General features: G+C 42.0%; 1 protein-coding gene across 1 annotated transcript in view; it reads left to right on the plus strand.

Annotated features, from left to right (window-relative positions):
* Positions 1–7,012: 7,012 nt before the first annotated feature.
* Positions 7,013–26,269, plus strand: part of LOC140479663 (regulator of G-protein signaling 5-like) — a 41,341-nt gene continuing 22,084 nt past the window's right edge. Inside the window, exon 1 of the mRNA XM_072573608.1 lies at positions 7,013–7,194. Coding sequence (XP_072429709.1) covers positions 7,151–7,194 — 44 coding nt within the window. The 5' untranslated portion in view covers positions 7,013–7,150. The remainder of the gene's footprint in view (positions 7,195–26,269) is intronic.

Consider the following 26,269-nt stretch of genomic DNA (forward strand, 5'->3'; position numbering starts at 1 on the left):
GCCTAGAGTGTGGTTCGACAATCGGTAATTTTTTAAAGTGTTTAACGCCGGTGGAGACCAACCGAGGTCCGAAACTCGATCGCTCTCCCCTTCCCCGCGCGATGTTACAAGTTATATACTTCATGAGTCAGGGTGTAGGAGATTGGGTATGAATGAGTGTGAATGGTGGCAATCATGGCTGGAGTATGTGTGAATGTCAAGCTTCCTGCCGTCCTCGGAGAGTCGGCAGCATACACAAAAGGTGTGCTGTTTATCTTTACGTAAATGGGTAAATGGTGCTATCTGCTTGTCTCTCCGTGAGGGCTGGAGGCTAGCACCCCCCCTTTGTTACTTCCAAAGTGTCTGTTAGATTCATCCTGTTCGTTTGGTGTTTGCCTTTTGTGCAGGACTATTTTGCATGATCAGGTTATAGGTGTGTGTCAGTTGGAACCTTGACGAGATTATAAGGTGGGTTTCGATCTGTGAGTCATGACCATTGTCTGGAGTCCTGACTAGTGTCTGGTCCGGTGTGTATTCGGATCTGTCTTTGGGCCCCCCTTCTCCCGATCATGTGGTCGGGCTGGCAGCTGCTGTTTTAGAATGAATACTGTTGCTTTAAAATGGATACTGCTGGCTCTCCCGATGTGGGCCTTGCTCCATGGTAAACACGGGGCGGTTTATCACACCCCTTCAGTCCCCCCTTTCGGCAACAGTTTGGCCACGTCCACACCCCCGAAGCCGACATCTTAAAAGCTGTTACCCTGCCCGGTACATTCCGCCGGCCGTCATGCTGCAGTCATGGGGCCTTTGGATAGTCCCGGGAGATGGTTACATTAGTTCGAGCCCCGTGAGCTCGTGGTGTCTGATTACTCGCCAGGAGTCTATGGCGTGGAGCATGGCCTTTCTGGCCTTTCGTTTCTTATGTTGGCGGCATGAGTGACATGCCACCAGGAGCCAGGCCAGAACTAGCAGTAACTGTACCCCCACGATGGCATCGGAGATGATTCTGACACAGGGGTGTCAGACATCGGCCTTAAAGTCTGCAAGAGCGGCCTCCTGTTTGCGACGGCTGTCGCTGAGGTTGGCGCACCAGGACCCATTCTGGTGCACAGATCGGAGCCTGGACCACAGGTTCTCCGGGAGTTTGGTCCGGACCAGACCGGCCACGTCCCTATTGTGGAGGTTGTGGCAGATCTGCATTTCTCTTAGCCGCTGCCAAAATTCAGCATTGTTGTGGTGGGTCTTGAGGGTGGGGAGCCTGTCCAGGAGTTTCTTGGAATCACCCGGGGTTAAGGAGACATATGTCATTTTAAAGTGGGGGTTGTGGGTTTGGGACGCTGGTTTCCCCTTCTCCCCACCTCCGGGGGTATATTCAACTTTAACCAGGGCGGCGTGAGCTAGGCTTGTGTGTGTTTCCCGGGGGCCTGTGTTGTCCACGAGCCCCTCCCAGTCCCAGGTGGGGGACGGCGGGGCGCTTGGAGGCTCAGATAATGTCGGTAGGATCATACGGTTGGCAAGCGCCTGGGCTTCGAGGTGTTCTGAGGCCTGTTTCTGCTTATCTTGCACGTATAGTTGGACCTTGCTAGCGAGCCTAACATGTGCCTGAAGCACAAGGACGCAGGCTTTCTCGTATCTATCCCTTTTCTGGCGGGCCCACCACTCCCCTGGGCATCCAGCGGATCGACGGGCCGCCAGCCCGATCGGAGCATAGCCTTGATGACCTTTTTATTCTCGTCGGCTATGAAACGTGTAAGGGAGCCTTCTGGCCCCCATTCTAAATCGCCGGCCGCGCAGCCAGCCATGTTGTGGGGGGTGGGCGGGGGGGGAGTGCGCAGCGGGCTTAATGGAAAGAAGACTTAGAAATAACAACACTACCAGTGTGGGAGCGCAAGAGATGTAACTGGCGCTAACTTATTCACCTCCCAGTCGGGGAGCCCACTCCCTGAAATCGGACCTAGCCCCCCGGGTCGATGAAGGCAGGTGTGGGTTAGGTACAAACGGGGCACGTGTCTATACCCGATCGCGCGACCCCGGGTTACTGTGAGTCTCACTCTCACTGCCTAACGCCCAACTGACCGTGCGTGCCCAGCGAACACCGGGCGTGAACCAGGAGCCCGTGTGCAAGGGGGGGAAACGGCGTGAGCGCAGACCAGCAGACCACTAAAAAAAACCAAAAATGAAATAAAAAGGGCGAGGCGCGGGCCTGTACCAGGGCGCGCAACCTAAAAAAAAACCCGTGAGTCTTTCTCTCACCGTCTGAAGTTCAGCGGCCGTGTGTACCCGCCAGCACTGGGCGTGAATCAGGGGCCTATGTGCAGGGGGGGGTGGGGGGCATGAACTCAGACCTCTTCGCGCTAATCCCACAGAGGCCACCACCCGGGATTGCAGAGGCAATGGGCGAAAGCTTGGTCCAGAGGCTCCGCTCGTCGGGCTGGTTTGGAGGACTTCTCGTCTTGTCGCACGCGTAGGCCTTCCAGACCCTACCGCGGACTCAAGGAATAGCGCCAAAATTAAAACCGGGCTCAATGTATAATGGGATCCCCTAAACTCCCACTGCAGAGGTTATCCAGGAAGGCTTTGTTTGTTGGTGTTTTACACAGGGGGGTCAATCTGTCGAGGTCTCGTGCCTCAAGTTGTCAGTCCAGGGAAATTCAGTCCATCAGTTACTAGAACACGTCAACAATAAATGACAGTAAACGAAAATCAAAACGGTCTCATGCACACCTTTACCAGTGCTTCGCGATCCCAATCGCCCACCCGCGGAGGATCACTCACACACGCACACACACACACTCTTACAGAGTACTCTATCGTTACCTGACTGCCGGACCCACTCTGTTACCAGGTTCGGATAATGGCCGGCAGCGGAGTCCCTTGCGGGGCTCTGGGGAACCTTTACGGGAGAGGTAAAAGAGTAAAGATACTCACCCTGAGCCTTCGCAGAGATCCAGCAGCTGTCGTCATCCCGGACGAGCCCCCAATTATTAGCGCGGATGAAATGATCTCAGTCCGAGCCCAGAGTGCGGTTCAACAATCGGTAATTTATTAAAGTGTTTAACACCGGTGGAGACCAACTGAGGTCCGAATCTCGATCGCTCTCCCCTTCCCCGCACGATGTTACAAGTTATATACTTCATGAGTCAGGGTGTAGGAGATTGGGTATGAATGAGTGTGAATGGTGGCAATCATGGCTGGAGTATGTGTGAATGTCAAGCTTCCTGCCGTCCTCGGAGAGTTGGCAGTATACACAAAAGGTGTGCTGTTTATCTTTACGTACATGGGTCCGGGTGCTATCTGCTTGTCTCTCCATGAGGGCTGGAGGCTAGCACCCCGGTTTGTTACTTCCAAAGTGTCTGTTAGATTCATCCTGTTCGTTTGGTGTTTGCCTTTTGTGCAGGACTGTTTTGCATGATCAGGTTATGGGTGTGTGTTAGTTGGAACCTTGACGAGATTATAAGGTGGGTTTCGATCTGTGAGTCATGACCATTGTCTGGAGTCCTGACTAGTGTCTGGTCCGGTATGTATTCGGATCTGTCTTTGGGCCCCCCTTCTCCCGATCATGTGGTCGGGCTGGCAGCTGCTGTTTTAGAATGAATACTGTTGCTTTAAAATGGATACTGCTGGCTCTCCCGATGTGGGCCTTGCTCCATGGTAAACACGGGGCAGTTTATCACCCCCCTTCAGTTTGAATTGGGAGACAAGGCACTTATTTACATACATTTATACCTTTTTTTTTACTTCACTTATGTAGAGTTTCCTATTGTTCCACATAACACTGAGAAGTCTGATGTGGACAATTCTCTACATAAAACTCAGAGCAGGTAGCTGGTGGTTCCAGGTTGGCAATGACCTGCTCACTGATGCTCAGTTTGGGTTCCACCAGGGCCACTCAGCTCCTGGCATCATCTCAACCTTGTTTTAAACATAGACAGAAGAGTGAATTCTAGAATTGAGGTGAGGTGTGAGTGACTGCCCTTGACATCAAGGCCGCATTTAACCAAATTTGGTAATAGGAGCCTGAGCAAAACCAGAGTTAATGGCCATCAGAGAAAAACACTCTCCTCTGATTGGAGTGGCATTTAGCACAAAGGGAGGGTGGGTGGTAGGGATCAATAATCTCAGCCTGAGGATATATTTGCAGGAGTCCCTCGGGGCGAATGTCCTCAGACCAGTCATTTTCAGCTGCTTCATCAATGACCTACCATCGATCCTAAGGTCAGAAGTGGGGATGTTCACCAATAAGTGCAAAACGTTCAGCACCATTCATGACCCCTCAGATACTGAAGCAGTCCACGTTCAAATACAGCAAATACAGACAATATCCAGATTTATGATAACACATGGTAAGTAACATTTGCATCACACAAATGCCAGGCAATGACCATCTCGTCAAAAGATAATCTAAGAATTGCCCCTTGACCATTCAATGGCACCACCATCACTGAATTCTTCACAAGTGGTTATCATTGACAAGAATCTGAATTAGACTAGCCATATAAATATTGTGACCACAAGAGTAGATCAAAGGCTAGGAATCCTGGCATATCTGACTCACCTCCTGACTCCCCAAAGCCTGTCCATCATCTACAAATCAGGAATATGATGGAATACTCCTCACTTGCTTAATGAGTGCATCTCCAACAACACCCAACACATCATTCAGAACAAAACTGTCCACTTTATTGGTGCCGCATCTACAATTACTGATTTCCCTCTGCACCAATACTCAGTAGTAGCTGTGTACTATCTACAAAACATGCTGCAGAAATTCACCAAGGCTCCTTTGACAGCAACTTGTAAACCTCTGATCACTACAGTCTACAATGAGGTGGGCAGCAGACACATGGGAACACCACAATTTCCAATTTCTCGAAATGACTCACCATTCCTGACTTTAAAAATATCACCATGTCACCATCATTGTCGCTGGGTCAAAATCCGGGATCTTCCTTCTCAATGGCATTGTAGGCCAGGCCTGCAGAACTGGACTATAGCAGTTCCAGAAATCAACTCACTTCCACCATCTCAAGGGCAATAAATGTTGGCCCAGCTGGAAAAGATGTTGGTCCTCCAGCTTATGTTGAGCTTTATTGGAACACTGCAGCAAGTACGAGAGCAAGATGGTTTGTTGAACTGGCAAGCAACTGAGATGATGGGGTCATTCCTACAGACAGAATGGAGGCTTTCCACAAAGTAGTCTCCCAGTCTGTGCTTGTCCTTGCCTATGTAAAGGAGAACAAATTGTGAGCAGGGGACAATGCAGTAAACTATATTGGAAGAAGTGCAAGTGAAATGCTGCTTCATCTGGTAAGTGTATTTGGGACCTTGAGAATTGTGGAGATGAACAGGCAAGTGTTATACCTTGTGTGATTGAATGGGAATGTACCATGGAAAGAGAGGAAGTGTTAGAAGTGGTGGAGGAGTGGACCGGTACCACAGAGGGAATGGTCCCAGTAGAATGTTGACAAGGGAAGATGTGTTTAGTGTTGGCATCCTGCTGGAGGTATTAGAAATGGCAAAGGATGCTCCTTCAAATGTAGAGACTGTTGGAGAGGAAAATTAGGACAAAAGCAAAGCCCATTGTTATTCTGGGAAGGAGGGGAAAGAGTGAAGAGTGAAATGTAGTGCTGATAAAGGGACATACAGTTGTAGTCTGGCGTGGCAATCTCTATCTTGTAGAATCTGAGCTCCAACTCTCAGTCTTCCTCCATCTCCTGGAGTCTGTAGTTAAGGAACAGAGTGGCGTGGAAACCAAAAACAATGACTTCAGTCTTCCCAATATTTAGGTGGAGGAAATCTCAACTCATGTGAAACTAGTCTGACAATTTAGAGAGAGTAGATAAGCCAAAGGAAAAAGAGAGATTTACCTCAGCAGGATGTTGATAGACACCTGAATCTGTAAATGAAAGGCAATATTTCAGAACAAAAGAAATCACATTATCATCACTTGTTAAGAGACTGATTGTGTGAATGGGAAGATGAGCTTGATTCTACATTTCTCCGATTTTTAGTGAATTACCTTTTGGTCCAATTAAGTTGGAGAAGGCCAAGTTGGAGCACATCTGTTCAGAAATTTAAAAGGTGAAACACTGTTACAAAAACACATTTAGTAAAAAGGAATAACAGCAAATTTTACAACATTGTTCAGCATACATTCCAAAACATTGTTCAGCATACATTCCAAAACATTTTCCGCTGGAAAATAAAGTTTTGAAATGAAGTTTGTAATCATTTTACACTCTCGTGTACATCTCTGCAATATTCAAATACATCTCTACAACACAGAGATGAGAATCTCAGTATCACGAGCCCCAACTCTACCCTGTCAAAATCTATAATGAAAAGAACCACAAACATTCCAGCACCCATTCTACTCAACCACTGTAAAAACTGGGGGAAAAAACCTCTTTTTTTGTTGTTGTTTTTGCTGTACTCTGCTAAGCAGCAGATGTTACTGATAACTGTGTACTGTTCTGATGAAGGGCTGCACTTACAAAATTAGGTTCTCCCTTCTGTGCTGAATGCTGAACAACTTACTTCTGGCCCACAGCGAGCTAACAACCTGCTCTGAGGATATTGTTGTCTGGGAAAATTCACAAATAATTTTCAAGTTACAACTTCCTTTGCCATCAACGCGTTTTGTCTACCACATACAAGTTGTCTGGTTTCAGCATGCCCTCTTTGTCTTTGGAAATTCTTTCAGCAGTTTGCTTTCATTAGCATGGAAAAACTCATTGCTTAGTGCTATTTTAAATTCAAAGTATGCAGATCATTAAGTACAGTAGATTTATGCTGAAGATTTGTTTAGACAAAGCAAAATGAACATGTTACAAGAATTAAGTCAGCTTAAGACTTCACTCTATGAAATGCTACAGACATCTGCGAATAGTTTTTTACAGGGAAGATATGTTTTTTTTATGGAGCACTGATTGACCTTTCTATGCACACTGCTGGAGGCTGTAGTCTGCAGATCCCTCCTTAGAGTGAGGCACTCATGCGATCCCTGGACTATAATCACTTTTGAAAGATTTAATTGGCTGACCAGCCAGCGTCACTCAAGGGAGGAAAGTCTGTATATAATCTACATGGCACAGCAGCAAGCAGCAGAAGAAGCTCAAGTTCAGAGCAATTTTATCTTGCTGAGAGGCACCAAAGCAAAGGAGCTGCCAAAATGTGCAAAGGATTGGCTGCATTACCAGCAACATGCCTCGAAAGGTGAGCAAATTAACTACAACACTGGCTTAAGTTATTGACCAAGAATTTAACTTATTTATATCCATGTTCTTGTACTTCATTTTTGAATTGTTGTGAATGGTATGCTTTAATTTTTCATAAATTAGCTCGAATCTAGGACTTATACAAAACAATATCCAGAACTTAACTTTTTTTTGTAAGTTTATCATTATTGTATTTAAATACCTATAACTATGGCAAGTCAAATATTGTATCAAATGGCTTGTTGCCTTTCAGATTTTAGCACTTTTATTGCCTTGTATTTTCAATACAACAGTCTCAGACTTAGACAATAATATATTATTGTGTGTAAAATCAAGCAATTTGTTGCATTGGGTCTGATTGCTTATCTGGAGCCCAGTACCAAGTAAGTTGATCAACTGGGGAAAAGTATGCATTAAATTTAGGTGATGGGGAGTAAAGATCAACAAATTGGATCCAGCCAAGTAAAGTGTATAATTAATCATCACTTACAAAATGCAACTCACACCTGAGATTAGTATAATTCTGTTTCTTTTGTCAAAACTGTTATGGAACATATTTTGAAATTAGGTATATGTACATTTTAACAGAGGCACAAGGATCCATTGATGACCAGTAAATATTAATTGAGCAGAACTTGTTCTGAAAAGGAGTTATGTGCTTTTCAATCTCCGATCAAATCTGCTGAATGAGATAATCTGCAGCTTGCTTGCTATGTTTGATGTCCAATTGCCTGTTTGATCCATCTTCATGGAAAAAATATCTTGAGCTAATTCAGAAAATGTTCATTTGATTACAGTCCAATGTTTTCTCCCTACTTCACTTCAACTTCTAATATAATTACATTTACACCACTATAATAGTCTATGCCACCACATTTGGAAGAAATAGTATCTCTGAGTCATAGTCAGTCAGCATGGAAACAAGCCCTTGAACCAACTAGTCCACTCTGACCATGTTCCTAAACTAAGCTAGTCCCAGCTGCCTGCATTTGGCCCATCTCCCTCCAAACCTTTCTGATTCATGTACTTATCCAAATGTCTTTTAAATTTGTATTTGTAGGTTCATCCACTACTACTACTGGTAGTTCACTCCACTCACTTTCTGTGTGAAGTGATTAGTCCTCATGTCCGTCTTGTTTAAAAACTCTCCTCTCGCCTTAAAAATATGCCCCCTACATTTGAACTCCCACACCATAGAGAAAAGACCTTTACTATTCACTTTTTTTAATACTTCTCATGATTTTATAAATCTCTATAAGGTCATCCCTCCTCCTACCCTCCAGTGAAAGAATGTCCCAGTCTATCCAGCTTATTTTTTTTTATATAACTCAAACCCCCACTCCCAGCAACATCCTGGAAATCCTTTTCTGAACCCTCTCCATTTTTAGTAATATCCTCCTTATACCTCATATCTGTTTAGACAAAGCAAAATGAACATGTTACAAGAATTAAGTCAGCTTAAGACTTCACTCTATGAAATGCTACAGACATCTGCAAATAGTTTTTCTACAGGGAAGATATTTTTTTTTATATGGAGCACTGATTGACCTTTCTATGCACACTGTCATCGTCATCACCTATCAGGTGGGATTGTAATTCAGGACAAAAGGTCAATCAATTAGACAAATATGTTCAGAAAACTAGGGGAAAAGTTAATGTAAATGGTATGATATCAGATTATCACTGGCATGAAAATCCAGGAGCAATATATTACTGGGAACTGAACTGATATTTCACCCAATCTCACCAAGTTTTAATTAACCCTCTCAGCAATCTGTTAATTGAATTAAGTGTCAATGGTACTCAGGTGACAGGTACTAAATATAACACAAGTACTAATTCAGTCTCTAGAGGTGTGTGTGATGTGCTGTTTAAACATCCAAGGATTTTTGGGCTCTTGTGGTAGTGTCCCTACCTCTGACCCAGGAGACCACAGTTTGAGCTCTCCTGGCTTCAGAGGTATGCAATAACATTCTGGATCAGTGGTTTTTAAAAAAACAAACTGAGTTGGGCTCTTCACTTTGACTTAAACACTGCTAATTTTGAGGGAGATTTTAAAATAAAACAGCAGTCATATTGCACTGCTCCTGGTGCTGATTAGGTGAACATTTTAACTTGTAACACTGGTGATTTGGTGGTTAAAGGAAAAAAAAAATCCAGATTTGTGTCAGAGCATCTCTAAAAAGAATAAACTTTGGTAATGTACCTACTTCTGAACCAGGATGTCTGGGCTCAAGTCCCAACTGATCACTTAGCAGCCTGAAAGAGGATTTTTAATAGACAGCATATGTCGCAGAAAATAGAAGCTTCTAAGTGAATGTAGAAGAATCAAAAGTACTATTATTTAAACTTAAGATTCTGAGGGGTGCCTACTTGTGTAGAGACTGCAAGAGTTAGAGACTCATATTCTCAGGGTAATGAATTGACAACATAAGACTGAAATCCAAGAGAAATTGTGAATCTTTGTAATTCTCCATTCTGGAGGACTTTAAACAAAGTCAAAATGCTAGGGTAGAGAGCTTTTGAACCTGAGAGCAATCAATTTAAATTAGTGAAAAACTGAATTAAGTCAAAGTACTTAATGTGGATAAGTCACCCATTCTGATTGAGATGCAGAGCAGGAAAATCGACTTTTTTTTGAGCAAAAGCCCTAATTCCTGATCAAAGGTTTTTGCCTGAAATGTTGAGTGTCCTGCTCCCCGAAGCTGCCTGACCTGATGTGCCTTTCCAGCACCACACTTATGACTCTAATCTCTAGCATCTGCAGTACTCACTCTTGCCTGATTGAGATGCACTCTAATCTGCTGAGGGATATGAGCAGAAATTGCAGATGTGCTAACTATAATCTTCCAATCCAGTCATTTTAATGTAGATAATAGGAAAAGCCATGATCTGGAACAAAATGAACATGTATTGTCCATCAGGGATTTAAGGGCAAATAATATTTGACACATTTAGAACACATCTCAGGCCACCCCAGATGCTGCACAATCCTATTAATTTTTGTGAATCGCTCATTAGAACTGCTTATCACTACTTCCTGCAGTATTTCATCATAATATACAGTTTGCTTGAATTGTGCAAGATGTTTGTCTTTCAGATTCCACTGTTCTGCTGGGTTGATGACTTCTAGAGTATGGTGCTCATGTTAATTTGGGAAGTTTCACAATTTATATTTGAATCCTTAACTTTTTTTCATAACAATATGCTGCTCTGGACAGCATGTTACCAATGTACATCTATTTCCTTTGCTTAGTCTGATCTTGAGATGATATCTCTGCAAAGTAACATTCTTTGCAGATGCTTTAAACCAAATAAAACTAAGTTGAGGAAGATACATTGAAGTAGCTTGTGGTAGGACACTACTGTAACTTTATCTCTCCCAAAAAGGTATTGATGAAAATGCTCACAATAAGAGGCAATACCAGGCACACTTTTATTTAGCCTTGTTCAGTTTGTACTAAATATCCTGGATACAAATGTAACTGCTCGATCCTTGCTGCAAAGTACTTTCTCAGTGACATTCCCATGCAAGGTGATTTCCACCCTAATATCTCAGTACCTCTGCATTGTTATTGTTGCTAACTATTTGATTCTGGGGAAAAGCTACTTCTTAGCCATGTCCCGATAACACAGTACATCATTCGCAAGAGCTTGCTTGGAGGCTCACATTCCAATGATAAATCAACCAAGAACTTTGCTAAATATTTCACACATATGAAAATTGTGCCACAATTTGTTATATCCATTGATCAATGCACCTCTGCTACAGCTCAACTTGTCAGGGTCTGGGTCGAGTCTCTTGTCAGTATACAGCCTGTGATAGCTTGGTTCTCATTCGATCTAGCGTTTAAGAAAATTGTGTAATAGCCTTGCCATTTAAAATAATGGGACCAGAATCATGTTATAGCCAATACAGGTAAGGAAAGTTTCAGTCTACAAATAGTGTAAATCCTTCAATCATAAAGTCAATTTGTGTTGAAGAAAGACATGTTATAACAGAACTGACTGTATTTGACTTCAGAATTCTTCAATTTTTTTTTTGTTCAGTTTCATCTGGTGAGCTCTCTCCAGCAGTCAAACAAAATTCTGATTGTAATCTGCAATGGTTTCTTCCAGTTTGTCTCCAAGACCATAGACTAGCAGATCATCTACAGTAGCTTCCAATTGGGGAAGGTAAAGAACAATCTCTCTGTAGTGGTTGTAATGAATCAGCCAGGTGGTTGTCATGGAGTATGAATTCCCTGATTTTGGAGCTGTTAATCTGGTCCAGTCAGGAAGTCCTGGCTCGCAGACACAAACAAGTGTTGCTGTCTTGTCATATGTGAAACTGGGATTTGAGGTTTGTCCTCGTCTCCCTGTAAACTGGTTGAATGGTAGGGTTTGGGGCCTGGCTTTGCTGCTTCTCTCTTGTAAAATTGTTTGTATACAACTGTAAATGTTAACTGTTCTCCTTTTTAAACTTTTGTAATTTAAAAAAAAATAAAATTTAAAAAAAAAACAAGCAGTGTTGGAGGATTTTTAACTAGGTTAAGATGAGTGGTAGTGGTATGCAACTTTGGTTTAACATTTAATGAGATGCTGAGTGTTTTGTATATGGGATTAATGATGCAACCATGCAAAAGTGCCTCAGCTGAAGCCCAAATGGACTTCAAATAAGCACTATAAATGACTTTATTAGAAAATGCAGCAATCGAGCATATGTGTTGCAGGGGATGCTGATGGAAGTGGACACCCTCGCCAGTCTGACCGAGCTTGGGGAACATCACTTGATTGAAGGCAATTGCACTGCCTCACTCCAGGACATATCCTGAATAGAGGGACTCTAGGTCAGTCCATAATAAAATCTCAAAAACCAAGGCAAGGTTCGACCAAACGGTTAAAATTTCATCAGGATCTGGGCCAGCAAGCCACTGTAGTTACTGCCAGCATGTGACCCAAGACAGCAAAAGAGTCCCACTAGACCAAGACTGAGTAAGAGCACTGCTAGTCCAGTAGCTGGGAGAGTGCACACCCTGGAAAGTCCACAACTTCAAATTCAGAACAATTAAATTTCTTAGTAAGGTCCAAGTCAGAACCAGACAAAATTAAATGTCTGGTTAAATGGTCACCTGGTTTTAATGGAGGTCGATAGCAGCAAGGCCATTTTAGTGATTGCAGAACCAGTCTTTAACAAAATCTGCTCTAGACCACCAGCCCTTACACTCTAGCAAGACCTCCGCTAGACTAGGAACATATACCAAGGAATTGTTACAGACTAAGGGTACAACTCCAATTCGGGTCTTTATGAGAAGCAGCTGTCTCAGTTATCACTGATATTTGTAAAAGGCTTGGGGCCCAAGCCAGAGGGGGTGAAATTGGTTGAAAAAGATTCACTTTGATTGGCTTGTCATTTTTCAATTCAAAAATGGTTGGCTGAGTGAAGTCCTAATTAAAGATCTGGAAGTACTTCAGAAAGCTCTAGGGACAATCAAAGGATCCAAGGCCAACTTGCATACTGACCAGGAAGGAATTTCATAAAGAAGGCCTGCCGTGTGCCATTTGCCTTACAGGCAAAGATCAGAAGGCTGGAAAGAGGAGTCATCCAACCATTTTGTGGAATGGCAGCACCAGGTGTACTGGTTGTAAAGCCCGATGGGTCGACTCATTTTGTTCCTAGGGATTCTAAACAAATGGTGAATGGCTTTTCACAGCTGGATAAATAATCAGTGCAATGGATAGAGGATTTATATGGAGAGCTGGCAGGGAGACTGTCATCACAAATCCAGACATGAGGCATGCATATTTCCAATTGCAGTTAGATGCAGATTCAGAGTATGCTATAATTAATACCCATAAGGTTTTGTACCAATATACAAGACAGCCATTTGGGGTATCATCAGCTTGTGCAATTTTTCAGCAGATGATCGTTTTTACAAGGTCTACCTTGGGTTACCATGTATCTCGATGTTGTATTAACAGGGAAGACCAATAAGCAGCACTTGGAGAACCAGGACATGGTCATTAGATGTCCCTCCCTGGTGGGTGTACACCTTTTAGAAGGAAAAAACCTGTGTATTCCAGGCACCCAAAGTAACCTACTTAGTCTTGTTGGCTGTGTAGTCCAAGTTGATCACCCTCACTTTATCTTCCAATGGGTGTAAAAGTGCCCCAGCTCCCATGTCTGTACCAGAGCTGAGGTCTTTCCTTGGGCTGATGCTCTATTATGGAAAGTTCTCATATAACGTGGTCTCCACTCTGGCACCTCTGCATCAACTCCCTTTTTTTTGAAAAGGAAAAAGTCAGCCATTGAAATAGTTGTGTAGCCAAGTGTAAATGTGCGCAGATAGAGAAGGAAGGTTTGGCAGTTATATTTGGAGTCAGTGTGTTCCACCAATTCCTCTTAGTCATAAATTTGTAATAACAATGGGCCACAAACCCCTGCTAGGTTTACTTAAAGAAGACAAAGCAGCACCATTCATAACTTCAGGCTGAATTCAACGGTGAGCTCTAATAATAACTGTGTATAATTTCAAGTTGGAACACCATCTGGGAGGCCAAGTAGTAAAAGCGGATGCAATTTTCTGGACACCCTTCCAATCACTGCTGACAATATCAGACGTTGGATGCAGAAAGATCCAGTCCTGGCAAAACTGAAACAGCTGGTGGTGATGGGGCAAACCAAAAAGCTGTTTCAACCAGAATTGAAACCTTTTTGGACTCTGAGAGACCAGATCATTGTAGACAATGGCATATTTATAATGGGGAACAAGAGTGATTGTTCTGAACAAAGTTCACTCCAGAGTCATCCAGGGGTTTCCAAACTGAAAATGTAGGAGTGAGGTTATGTCTGATGGCCAGAATTGGTTGCAGACCTAGCTCCATTTTATGGGAATGTGGTTTCAGTTACATGTTGACTGTGCAGATCCTTTCATGGATTTAATGTTCTTAGTGATTGTGGATGCCACTCAAAATGGCTGGACGTGCTTCCAGTTAGTTCGTCAAACATGAGAACAACAAAAGAAGTACTGTGCACATCTTTTGCAATACACGGACTCCCGGAAGTGTTAGCCATAGATAACGGGCCATTGTTTGCCAGAAGGGAATCTTGAGTATTTCCAAAAGTTGAATGGCAGTCATCATTTTAAGGACAGTTCCAGACCACCATCCATCATCCAATGGTCTGGCAGAAAGAGCAGTCCAAACTTTGAAGGCAGGCTTAAAGCAACAGCCTACAGCTTCACCTAGATACCAACCGTACCAGTTCCTATTTGATTACATGACCACCCCCTCATGCAACTACAGGAATAACTCCATCAGAGCTACTAATGGGGAGAAAACCCCACAGCTGGTTAAATCTGATCTCGCCGGACCTGTAGAAGGGAGGGTGAAAGGTATCAGGAATGCCAATGCCAGACAGAAGACTCTACTAAGCAAGAGAGGCCACTTGCTTCAGGAAACAATGTTTTTGGTGTAGGAACCACCGGAATGGCCCTGCCATTGATAAGAGGCAAGATCGATTATGAGGTGCAAATTCTTTGAAGAGGTAGCAAGTAAGTTAGAGCAGGGAAACCCAGTGGATGTTATCTACCTACATTTCCAAAATGGCTTTGATAAGGTGCCTCCCGGGAGGCTGCTGAATAAGGTGAGGACCCATGGTGTTCGAGGTGAGCTACTGGCAGGGATTGAGGATTGGCTGTCTGACCGAAGGCAGAGAGTTGGGATAAAAGGTTCTTTTTTTTTGGAATGGCAGCTAGTGATAAGTGGTGTCCCACAGTTCAGTGTTGGGGCTGCAGCTGTTCACTTTATATATTAATGATCTGGATGAAGGGACTGGGGGCATTCTGGCGAAGTTCACTGATGATAAAATGTTAGGCGGACAGGCAGGTCATTCTGAGGTGGTGGGGAGGCTGCAGAAAGACTTAGACAGTTTAGGAGAGTGGTCCAAGAAATGGCTGAATTTCAATGTGAACAAATGTGAGGTCTTGCACTTCGGAAAAAAGAATACAGGGACAGACTCTTTTATAAACAGTGAGAAAATTCCTAAAGCCAAAGTACAAAGGGATCTGAAAGTGCTAGTCCAGAATTCTCTAAAAATTAACTTTTGCAGGTTGAGTCTGTGGTTAAGAAAGCAAATGTAATGTTGTCATTTGTCTCAAGGGTTGGAATGTACAAGGAACAATATGCTACTGAGACTTTATAAAGCTCTGGTTAGGCCCCACTGTGTCCAGTTTTGGGCCCCACACCTCAGGAAGGACATACTGGCACTGGAGCGTGTCCAGCGGAGATTCACACGGATGATCCCTGGAATGGTAAGCTTAACATACGACAAACAGCTCAAGATCCTGGGATTGTATTCATTAGAGTTTAGAAGGTTGAGGGGAGATCTAATAGAAAATTACAAGATAATGCATGGCTTAGAAAGGGTGGATGCTGGGAGTTTGTTTCTGTCAGGCAGAGATACTAGGGCCCGTAGGCACAGCCTTAGAATTAGACGGAGTCAATTTAAAATGGAGATGAGGAAACATTTCTTCAGCCAGAGAATGGTGGGCCTGTAGAATTCATTGCCACAGAGTGCAATGGAGGTCAGAACGTTAAATGTCTTAAGGTCAAGTCAGGTGATGTGTAAAGTTTGGGTTGGTGCGATTGGTTCTGAACAGGCATACAGACCATATGGAAGCTGCAAACTCCCAAACAGGTGCGGGAACAAAATGTGCCCGGCTCCTTAACAGCCTTTCTGACTGTGTTCTGGAGACCATGGATTTTCCCTCTCTGTCAAACGTTGAAGATACCTCAAAATCTGAGATGGACACGATGGATGTTGCCATCTCAACACCTTTGCTGCCTGAAGAAGAGAAACTCCTGGCACAAGAGGCGAGCTACTGTACATTTCACTTGGCCTGTATCAGAGGCAGAGTTGGAAGAACCTGACTCAGTGCTAAGGTGCCCCAGGAGGAGCTTAATTTAAAAAAAATTAGTCTGTCCTCGGACTCAGGGCGTAGGATGTACTGTTGTAATAGGGCCAACCAAGTGCACCTCATCGAACATGAGTTCTCTGTTTTGGACCAGATTAACAGCCCCAGTTAGGGAGCTCTGGCTGACAGATATACATAGGAGAGTCAGCGTTTCTGTTCACCTTGAGAGCTGGTTCTGAGGGAGCTGGATCAGTGTCAAGGACCTGCCACATGTAAATAAAGGATGACTTGGTGATGGGTTACTGGTTATTTCAAACTCCTGCTGTCTACATGAATACTCATACCAAACACATGCCAAACAGATATGTGCAACCATCTATTTCTCCCAGATGGCATCCAGAATGGATTAGAAAGCTGTTACTTTCATCCAGCTTCAACTGTCAGTAAATGTCAGGTTTAGTAAAGATCTTTGTCTGCCTTGGGAAATTGTGGCAAAATGTCTTCAATGATTGGCATGGGATAGTGAGATTTCTTCAAAGATTTCTTGATATTCGTTAGATCAACCTTTTTTAACTTTTCAGTAAACAAAAAAAAACTGGAAATTAGAAGCAAAAACAGAAATTGCTGGAAAACTCAGCAGGTCTGGCAGCATCTGTGATGAACATAAGAGCATAATATAAGAACTCTGAGCAGGCCATCTGGCCCTTCGAGCCTGCACCACCATTCAATAAGATCATGGCTCTTCTATTCATGGCCTCCACTCCACTTACCCACACTCTCACAGTAACTCTTAATTCTTTGTTCAAAATATTATCTATCTTAGCTTTAAAAATGTTTACTGAAGTAGCGTCAACTACTTCCCTGGGCAAGGAATTCCATAGATTAACAATGCTCTGGTTGAAGAAGTTCCTTCTCAATTCAGTCCTAACTCTGCTCCCTCTAATCTTGAGACTATACCCTCTTGTCTAGTCCCACCTGCCAATGGAAACCTCCTCTCTACTTCTATCGTATCTATTCCCTTCATAATTTTATATGTTTCTATAAAATCCCCCCTCATTCCTCTAAATTCCAATGAATATAATCCAAATCTACTCAGCTTCTCCTCATAAGCCAACCCCCTCAACTCTATAATCAAAGTAGTGAACCTCCTCTCCACCCACCGTAGTGCTTGTACATCCTTAAGTAAGGAGACCAAAACCTTGTGCAGTACTCCAGATGTGGCCTTACCAGCACCCTGTACAGCTACAACATTAACGCCCTGCTTTTAAACTCAATCCCTTTAGCAATGAAGGGCAAAATTCCATTTGCCTTCCTAATTACTTGTTGTATCTGCAGACCAACCCTCTGTGATACATGCACAAGGGCACCCAGGTCCCTCTGCAGAACAGCATTCAGCAAATTTTGCCATTCAAGTAATCCTTTTTACTGTTGCTTCTACCAAAATGGATGACTTCACATTTATTAACATTTGTATTCCACCTAGGTGAAAGTGAGTACTGCAGATGCTGGAGATCAGAGTCAAAATTAAAGTGGTTTTGGAAAAGCACAGCAGGTCAGGCAGCATCCAAGGTGCAGGAAAATCGACATTTCGGGCGAAAGCCCTTTATCAGGAATTCCATCTGCCAGACCTTTGCCCACTCACTTAAAGCATCTATGTTCTTGTGAAAGTTTCCCAGTCCTCTGCACATTTTGCTCTGCCACTCATCTTAGTGTCATCGGCAAACTGCCAATTCACATGTGGTGCCTAACTCCAAATCATAGAAATTGTAAATAATTGCGGTCCCAACATGGACTCCTGAGGCACACCACTAATTATTGATTGCCAGATGAATAGCACATATTTATCCCCACTCTTTACTTCCTGTTAGTCAACCAATCCTCTATCTATGCTAATACCTTACCTGTAACACTATGCATTTTATCTTGTGCAGCATCCTCTTGTGTGGCACCTTGACAAAAGCCTTTTGGAAATCCAGGTACACCACATCCACTGGGTCCCTGTTGTCCACCTTGCTTGTAATGACTTAATAGAATTCCAAAAGATTTATTAAGCATGATCTGCCCTTCATGAGCCCATCCCATCTAGGAAAGAAAGCAAAGTTAATGGTTTTTGGTTGATTGACTCTTTCTCAGAATTCTGAAGATGGGTCATTGGACCTGAAACGTTAACTCCAATTTGTTCATTGCTATCATGTGGCTAATCCAAACTTTGGGAGCTGTCACTTTATTGCATGTTCCCTTATTTAAGGCTGGATTAGAACGTAAACTGGAGGAGTTGGAATTTTTCTCTTTTACAGTAGAGAAAGTTAAGAGGGGATTTGATCAAAATTTAAGAAATAATAACATAGTGCTAATAATTCAAAACTACTTCCAATGACTGAGGGGTTGATAAAGTGAGGCAGAAAAATAGAGACCAATGACTGGAGACTTGCTGAGGCAGAGTTAGGTTTAATGTTAAGATTTGGGATGCTCTGTCTGTAAGGTCAATACAGACTCAATGGCAATAATGTATTACGAATCCTTGAAAAAGAAGTGTAGTGATATGGAGAATGTCCAGAGACAGGGCCGGACTTGATTGACCGACTGGGAGAGGAAATGATATAGTGGTGATGTCTTTAAGCCAATAACGCAGAACCCACATCAATGTTCTGGGGACATGTTTCGGAATTCCATGGTGAAATTTCAATTCAGTAAAAGTCTGGAATGAAAAGCTATCGAAATGGAGTCCATGTAACTGTTGTCAATTGTCATAAAAAGCCATTTGGTTCACAGATGACCTTTTCGGGATAGAAATTTTCCAGCTTTATCTGGTATGCTTCACATGTAACCCAAGACCCACCACAATCTGTTTGACTTTAACTGCCCTTCGGGGCCTGATCCTGAAATACTGATATTTCCCACAATTTTTGATTGCTACAATCTGCACACTGCCTTCTCTAGTTAATTATAGCACAACTGAACTGACTTTTGTTTATACCATTGGCAGGCTTTGACAAATACATAATTGACGCTGTCATTACAATATCTATATAGAAACAAGTCAAACTACAGCTAACTTGCTGTACAGTTTGGAGAATTTAATTTATAGCAGTTATTATATTTCCTAAGTATCACTGAGACCTTTTCTCTTTCTGCCCACCTTGATAGTACATTGATTTACATTAACTGTTCTCGTGAAATTCAGCATGAAATAAATAAGGGGTGGCACAATGGTTAGTACTGCTGCCTCACAGTGCCAGGGACCTGGGTTTTATTCCAGCTCCAGATGATTATCTGTGTGAAGTTTGCACATTCTCCCCATGCTTGAGTGGGTTTCTGCTGGGTGCTCAGGTTCCCTTCCACAGATGTGCAGGTTTAGTGGGTTGGCCATGCTAAACTGCCCATAGAGTCCAGGGATGTGTAACCTTGGTGGATTAGCCATGATAAATGTGGGGTTATGGGGATAGAGTGAGGCAAAGGGTCTGAGTCGATACTCTTTGGAGGGTTAGTGCAGGCTTGATGAGCTGAATAACCTCTTCCCACACTATAGGATTCTACGATTCTGAATGATCAGTACAATCACATTTCTCCAAAGGGACAAAAGACTTAAATAAAACTGAGTTAAGAAGTCTGTTAGTTGAAACATCTTTTTCAACTTTAATATTAAATACTTTTTTTTTACAAGATTGTAACTTTGTTACTTTTTGAAGATGTTTTGTAACTAAAAGGACAACAGAAAATACCAGCAATCAAATTCATTTCTGTTAATGTTGTTGGAAACTAAAGAACTCCTGTCTTCTCTTTTTAAAGTGACTAAGATAAGGAAAGATTGTTCTGAAATCCCCTGGCACTCTTGATAGCTGATCAAAAACCTGCCCTAGAAAATTGAGCACGTAATGGGAAATAATAACTTAAACAAAACTATCAAATAAACAGTGATTTTATCATCTCACAAATGGTTCCAGCATTTAAATGTCAAGGAGGGACATCTCTCAATGTGTTAGATAGCAGTTTATTTTCCAGTTAAGTAATTTGTACATTGACATTCCAGGCCAAGATGATCGATTTACTCTGACAGGTTTATCTTTAATAATGCTGATATTTTGTGGACCGAGGAAAGGACAAAAGTTAAAACTTTCTACAAGTTACTAATATATTGCCACTTATTGTCCACAACGTGACATTGCCAAGGTTACAATTCTTTTTTAAAAAGTCAGTTATTAAGGAAAGTACACTTTTCTGTAGTTAAATATACCATGATTGTGTATATTCTTTCTGCAAAATAAAGCTACTGATAGAAGTCCCTTATAAAGTGCTATAAACTTCGATCACTTTTGTCAAGTGAATTTTCAGAAATTTAGCAGTCTAAATGCATTAATTATAAAAATATAATCTGTCAACATGCAATTCCAATGGTTTGATAGTCCCTAAACAAATTCCAGTTCCTGATTTGCTAAGTGATGGCATGAGATCATTTTGTTTATGTTGACATTTGTCCTATAGGTGTGTGAGTACTTGAAATTACAAGTGGTGCAACTTGGTATTACAATTGCCCCAAAGGATTCGTAGCAAAAGTATTTGCTTTCCTAATTGCTTGTCATTCCTGCTTGTTAACCTTTTGTGATTTGTGGACAAAGACCATCAGATTCCTTTGAATCCTAAAGTTCCTAGTTCCTTTGTTTTAAAGTGTATCATGCTTTTCTATTTTTCCTACAAAAACATGGATAGTTTCAAACTTTTCCACATTATGCTATCACGGACAATATATGTATTTCATTGTTGTCCATAAGCAGTTTACTTATGTTTGAGATCTGTGGAATTTCTGATTCTTGGAGTGATATTTCCTACATTAAAAAAATGTCAGCAGCAGAATTGGCAAAGTTTAAAAAAAAATTACCTATTATCACATACATGTCCCAGAGATTATTTAACCTGACCCTCCATGTACCGGGTCATGTATACTCAGGAAATACTGAAGAAACATTGCAAGTTATAAATACTTCAGTTTCTTCCACAGTGAGCCTGTAGTTTCTTAGCTGAATTGATGTTTTAACTGGAATGAAGGAGAGATAAAGTAGATGTTTTTCTATAACTGAGGTTTCTTGTAGTTAGCCATGATTGAAGAATCAGCAGATGAACTTGCAGTTAGAATAGATTGAGGGATATTCCTTCTCCCTGTTTCAAAGTATAACTATTTTATCTCAGCTTCATTGTTCGTAAAATCCATACAGTGTGGAAGCAAGTCATTCAGCCCATCAAGTCTACAACGACCCTCCAAAGAGCATCCTACTCCCACCTACCCCATCCCTGTAACCTTTCATTTCCCATTCAGCTAACCTGCACACCCTGGACACAATGGGCAGTTTCGCATTCCCAATCCACCTCACCTGGACTGTGGAAGGAAACGCATAAAGACACAGGTGGAGTTTGCAAACTCCAAACAGACAGTCTCCTGATGTTGGAATTGAGCCCTGGTCCCTGACACTGAGCCACCATGCCGTCCACGGTCTTTGGGCCGGTTCTCAGGTGATCATCAGATTGTATCACTTGTGGTATCACTGTCTGTGATTGAACAGCATCTTCAGTTACTTTTTAAAAGCAGGCAAAACTGTGGCTGTTTTTAACTATGTAACGTACCATATTATAAGCCCAAAGACTTCCTGTCAAAATAGTACTGGGTTGGCCTATGCATCCTTTAGTCGATTATCCATACTATTTTTGAGATGGTTGCAGTTTTCTGAATTGAATTCCTATTCAATTCATATGACCATTGAATGCCTTTCTTGAAAAGACATTGAGTTTCAATGGGTCTGGAGAATATATGTGATACCCTTGTTTCATTTAAGTTCACCCATAACAGAAGGACTTGTGAACATCCCAAAAATAGATTTTATTCATAACAATTGTTAAAAATTGGGAGATTTCAGAAAGCCTGATTGCATCAGTGCACAGCTTGGAGGTTTGCTGTGGGAAGAATTTTATTTTTCTCTAGTTTTTAAAATGATCTTGTCTTCAATTGCCCAGTGCTAGATTATGCTCACTATTTCAGCTTGACCACTTTGTCCATTCCATACCTTTTTAATGCTGCTAGTTCTCCAAGGATCTGTCTGGCTTCCTCAGCAAAGTTGTGCCAGGTCCTGCCATGCCTGCACTTCACTTCTTTCACTGGCATTGGGAACGTGGGCTTCTCCCACCCACTGAATACACTTAGTGCCACTGAGTGGGCAGAGGGATTGGCTCCTACCCAATTAGGGCATTGGTATTTTAAAAGCAGTTTTGTGTCAGCAATACAGTTGAGGCAGGGGTCCAATATCCTGAATTCATCTGACTATTGGGAAGACATTGAAAATCCAGCCCATGTCAACATTTAAAAGTATAACGGGTCAAAGGAAGCAGCAGGGAAGGCACATGGGGATTGATTTGACATGATCTGGAATGTGGCGGGTCACAAAACCGGTCTGGTGGTTGGCCCAACCTCTCCACAACCATCCATGGTTTGCTCCCCATTATACACTAGATGGGAAGTAAAGGAGTGTGTGCCAAAATCAGCAATAAATAAATTTGTTTGCAAGCCTATTGACTACACGAATCCATTTGGCCGCAACTCCCGAAAGTAGGACCTCCTCCTAATGAGGGTGAGACATTTCACACTCTCTCAATTTCATTAGCCCACTCACAATATGCCATAACTGGGGGTGGGGAGAGGATGCGAATGTAACAGTTTGGAGGGTGTATCAACGTTGCACTCACCCCATAAAATACAGCCCGTGAGGACTACGAAAGTGTGCAAGATAAAGACTGCTATTAAGAGAATCTCTTGAGGGCAGGATGGCTCCAGCACAAGCAAGTTGGGCCAAGCAGCATGCTTCCAGTTGTAATTTTCATGCCATTAACTTCATGGAGGAATATTTGCAGGCAACATTTTTCACAACCAGTTGACAAAATATCGTAAGGTGAACACAAAGTGTCCTGTCAAGCTTGTCATGCATTTGTCAGGATCCAGCTGTGCATACATATTGCTGCTACATTTTGCATGCCTTTATTTTCTATGCTCTGGAGAATCACTCACACGGTCAATATTTCAAACTTGTATATTATACAGGATGCTCAGACAGTGTGCATTCGTCTGTAGGAAATAGGCAAATGCCCCTCAGGACACACATCTTTTCCAGCATTGTGGAAACTTTGCCAAAACCAACAAATAGCAGGCATCAAGGATATTACTGACTTTGGGAAACTGTATCATATTTTACTCCAATTCCCATGACAATCGAGAGGTAATTTTGCTTATTCAGCCTGTCAAATAGGGCCCCATGCACAGTTGTATCTTTCTGTTAAGCATTTGAGGAGGTTGCACAACCATAGATATAGAGGCTGACAGCACAGACACTTAAAGTAGTCTAAAAGTTTCCCTGTAACATACACTGTTTAATGGTTACACGTAAATAAAAATGAGCGGCAATTTAAAATCCGTTTGGAACACCGGTAAATCACAAGTGCAAACACGAAGTCTATTTTGCTGGTGTGGCCTGTCGGCAGAATATTACAAACATATGCTTTAGGAGCAGAAATGGGCTATTCGGCCCTTCAAGTCTGCTCCACCGTTCAATAAGGTCATGGTTTATCTGTTTATGTTGCAAATTCCATGTTCAAATCCACCTTTGATTCCCTTTCCAAACATGAATCTACCTAACTCTGCTTTAAAAGTATTCAATGACCCTGCATCTATTGCCCTTTCAGGCAGACAATGTGATGTATTCCTGTTTGAAATATGTACTAGATTCTCCAAGTTTTTCTTGCACCCAATCCCATGTGTTGACAAGAGGTATATAGAGGCATATATGAGAGCAGTACCATTGTTGTTTGCACCAAGAACAATATGGACATTTTTATCACGACCAACAGCAGTTCAAGGTGATAAATCATGCTTTTGTATTTTTTTCTTGCTGTTCTGGAGATTAATCGTAAAATGCTCATTATTTTTCTGAATGTATTACAAAGAAGCTAATCCTTTAACTCTGGTAGTAAAGACCACATTACATTGTATACAATAAGCTAGCACAGGCTTAAAATGCCTCCATATTTGGATGATGTATGCTCAGTTAATGTTAAAATCCTTCCTGAATTAACATCAAGACCTTGACTTGAGACTCGGAGCAGAGGGTACCATTATTTAATGGCCCAACTCAATTGGCTAACGATAAGTGTTTGCACTTCAGCAGTTCTGAGCTGGTTGTAGAAAGCTGAAATTCAAAAAAACAAGAGCATGCTGAAAATCATGCAATGGATCAGGCAACATCTGAGGAACAAGGAATAGGGATGTAATAGAAGATCATTGACTTGAAACATTAACTCCGTTTCCTTTTCTATAGCTGCTGCCTGACCTGCTCAGTTTTTCCAGTGTTTTTGATTTTATTGCAGATTTCCAGCAACTTCTGTCAACTGCTTTTGTTCAGAACCTGTTTAACAGTGGCTGATAAACAGCAAAGATCTGAATGGGTTGTTCACCACAGGCTGTTAAAAAGCTGTGATGCAGGATAATACAGTATAACTGGAGCATTCATCATTTGCTGATCACCAAGTTGTTATAGTGGTTGTTACTCCTCAAAGTCTTGATAACATTCATTTATTTGTTTGTCCTTTTCTGGAAGCCATAATCTTTGCTTTATTAGCATCTTACATATAGCACAGACGCAAGAAATTTAGCCCGACAACTTCATTGCAATTTTCATGCTCCTTTATGAACCTCATTCCACTCTTCTTCATCTGAACCAACCAACATACCCTTGTATTTGTTTATCTTGCCCATATTTATCTAGTTTCCTCTTAAAAGGTTTGGATCATATATGTTACATCTAGAAGTTTAAGGGAAATTTCCCATCAGTTCCATTGTAGTTTATTTGCCAAGAGCAGTCATCAGTAACAATGACATTGAATGAATTCCAGAACCATTGCATGAAATGATCCTCACGTGTATGTATCATGAATCTGTCTGCCAAGGAAAATATTATCCTCAGTCAGAAAGATATGACTCCAAGTAGATAAAACATGCTCTCAGTATTAGTGCCACTCTTCAGTACAATACCATCAATAGTTTGGTATTGTTTTCCTTCTGGCTTGTAATAAAGAACATACATATGTATATTTAATATCTGGTTTCAACAAACTGCGTCATCTCGGGTATATGATAAAAATCTCCTTTCTTGTGAACTTGGCCACAGTCCTCTTCTCCATAAAGATTTTCACTAGATTTCAGTCCAATTGACTACTTACAACCTAAATACAAGGAGGTGAGGGAGGCAATTTTGTTACATAGCTGAAGTTTCATTCTCACGTTCTATTTGAGTTTCTTATCTTAATTGGTAGAAAGCCATGTTTGTCAATGTTATCTATATTGATTTCAAGGCAATGATGTAACTCAATAGTCAAAGAGCTGACATACATCTTTTGACATACCTACCACCAGACACATTTTAAAAAGAGCATATGGAGAAACAAGTCATTTGACCCAAATGGTCTCTGTCAGTAAAGCTGTTAGAACATAAAGTACAGCTCAGAACAGGCCCTTAGGCCACGATGTTGTGCCGAGACTTAATCCTAATGTAAAATATAATGACTTAACCTACACACCCCTCAACTCACTGCTATCCATGTGCATGTCCAGCCGTCGCTTAAATGTCCCTAATGACTCTGCTTCCACCACCTCAGCTGGCAATGCATTCCATGCATTCACAACTCTCTGCATAAAGAACCTACCTCTGATGTCTCCTCTATACCTTTCTCCTAATATTTTAAAACTATGACCCTTCATACCAGTCAATCCTGCCCTGGGGAAGAGTCTCTGGCTATTGACTCAATCAATTCCTCTCATTATCTTGTACACTTCAACCAGGTCTCCTCTCTTCCTCCTCTCCAGAGAGAAAAGTCCAAGCTTATTCAATCTTTCTTCATAAGGCAAGCCCTCCAGTCCAGGCAGAATCCTAATAAACCTTCTTTGCACCCTCTCCAAAGCCTCTGTAACTTTCCTATAGTAGGGCGACCAGAACTGGACACAATATTCCAAGTGTGGTCTCACCAGGGACTTGTAGAGCTGCAGCAAAACCTCACAGCTTTTAAACTTGATCCCCCTGTTGATGAAAGCCAAAACACCAAATGCTTTCTTAACAACCCTATCCACTTGGATGGCAACTTTGAGGGATC

The sequence above is a fragment of the Chiloscyllium punctatum genome, chromosome 7 (assembly GCF_047496795.1).
Source record: "Chiloscyllium punctatum isolate Juve2018m chromosome 7, sChiPun1.3, whole genome shotgun sequence".
NCBI lineage: Eukaryota > Metazoa > Chordata > Chondrichthyes > Orectolobiformes > Hemiscylliidae > Chiloscyllium > Chiloscyllium punctatum.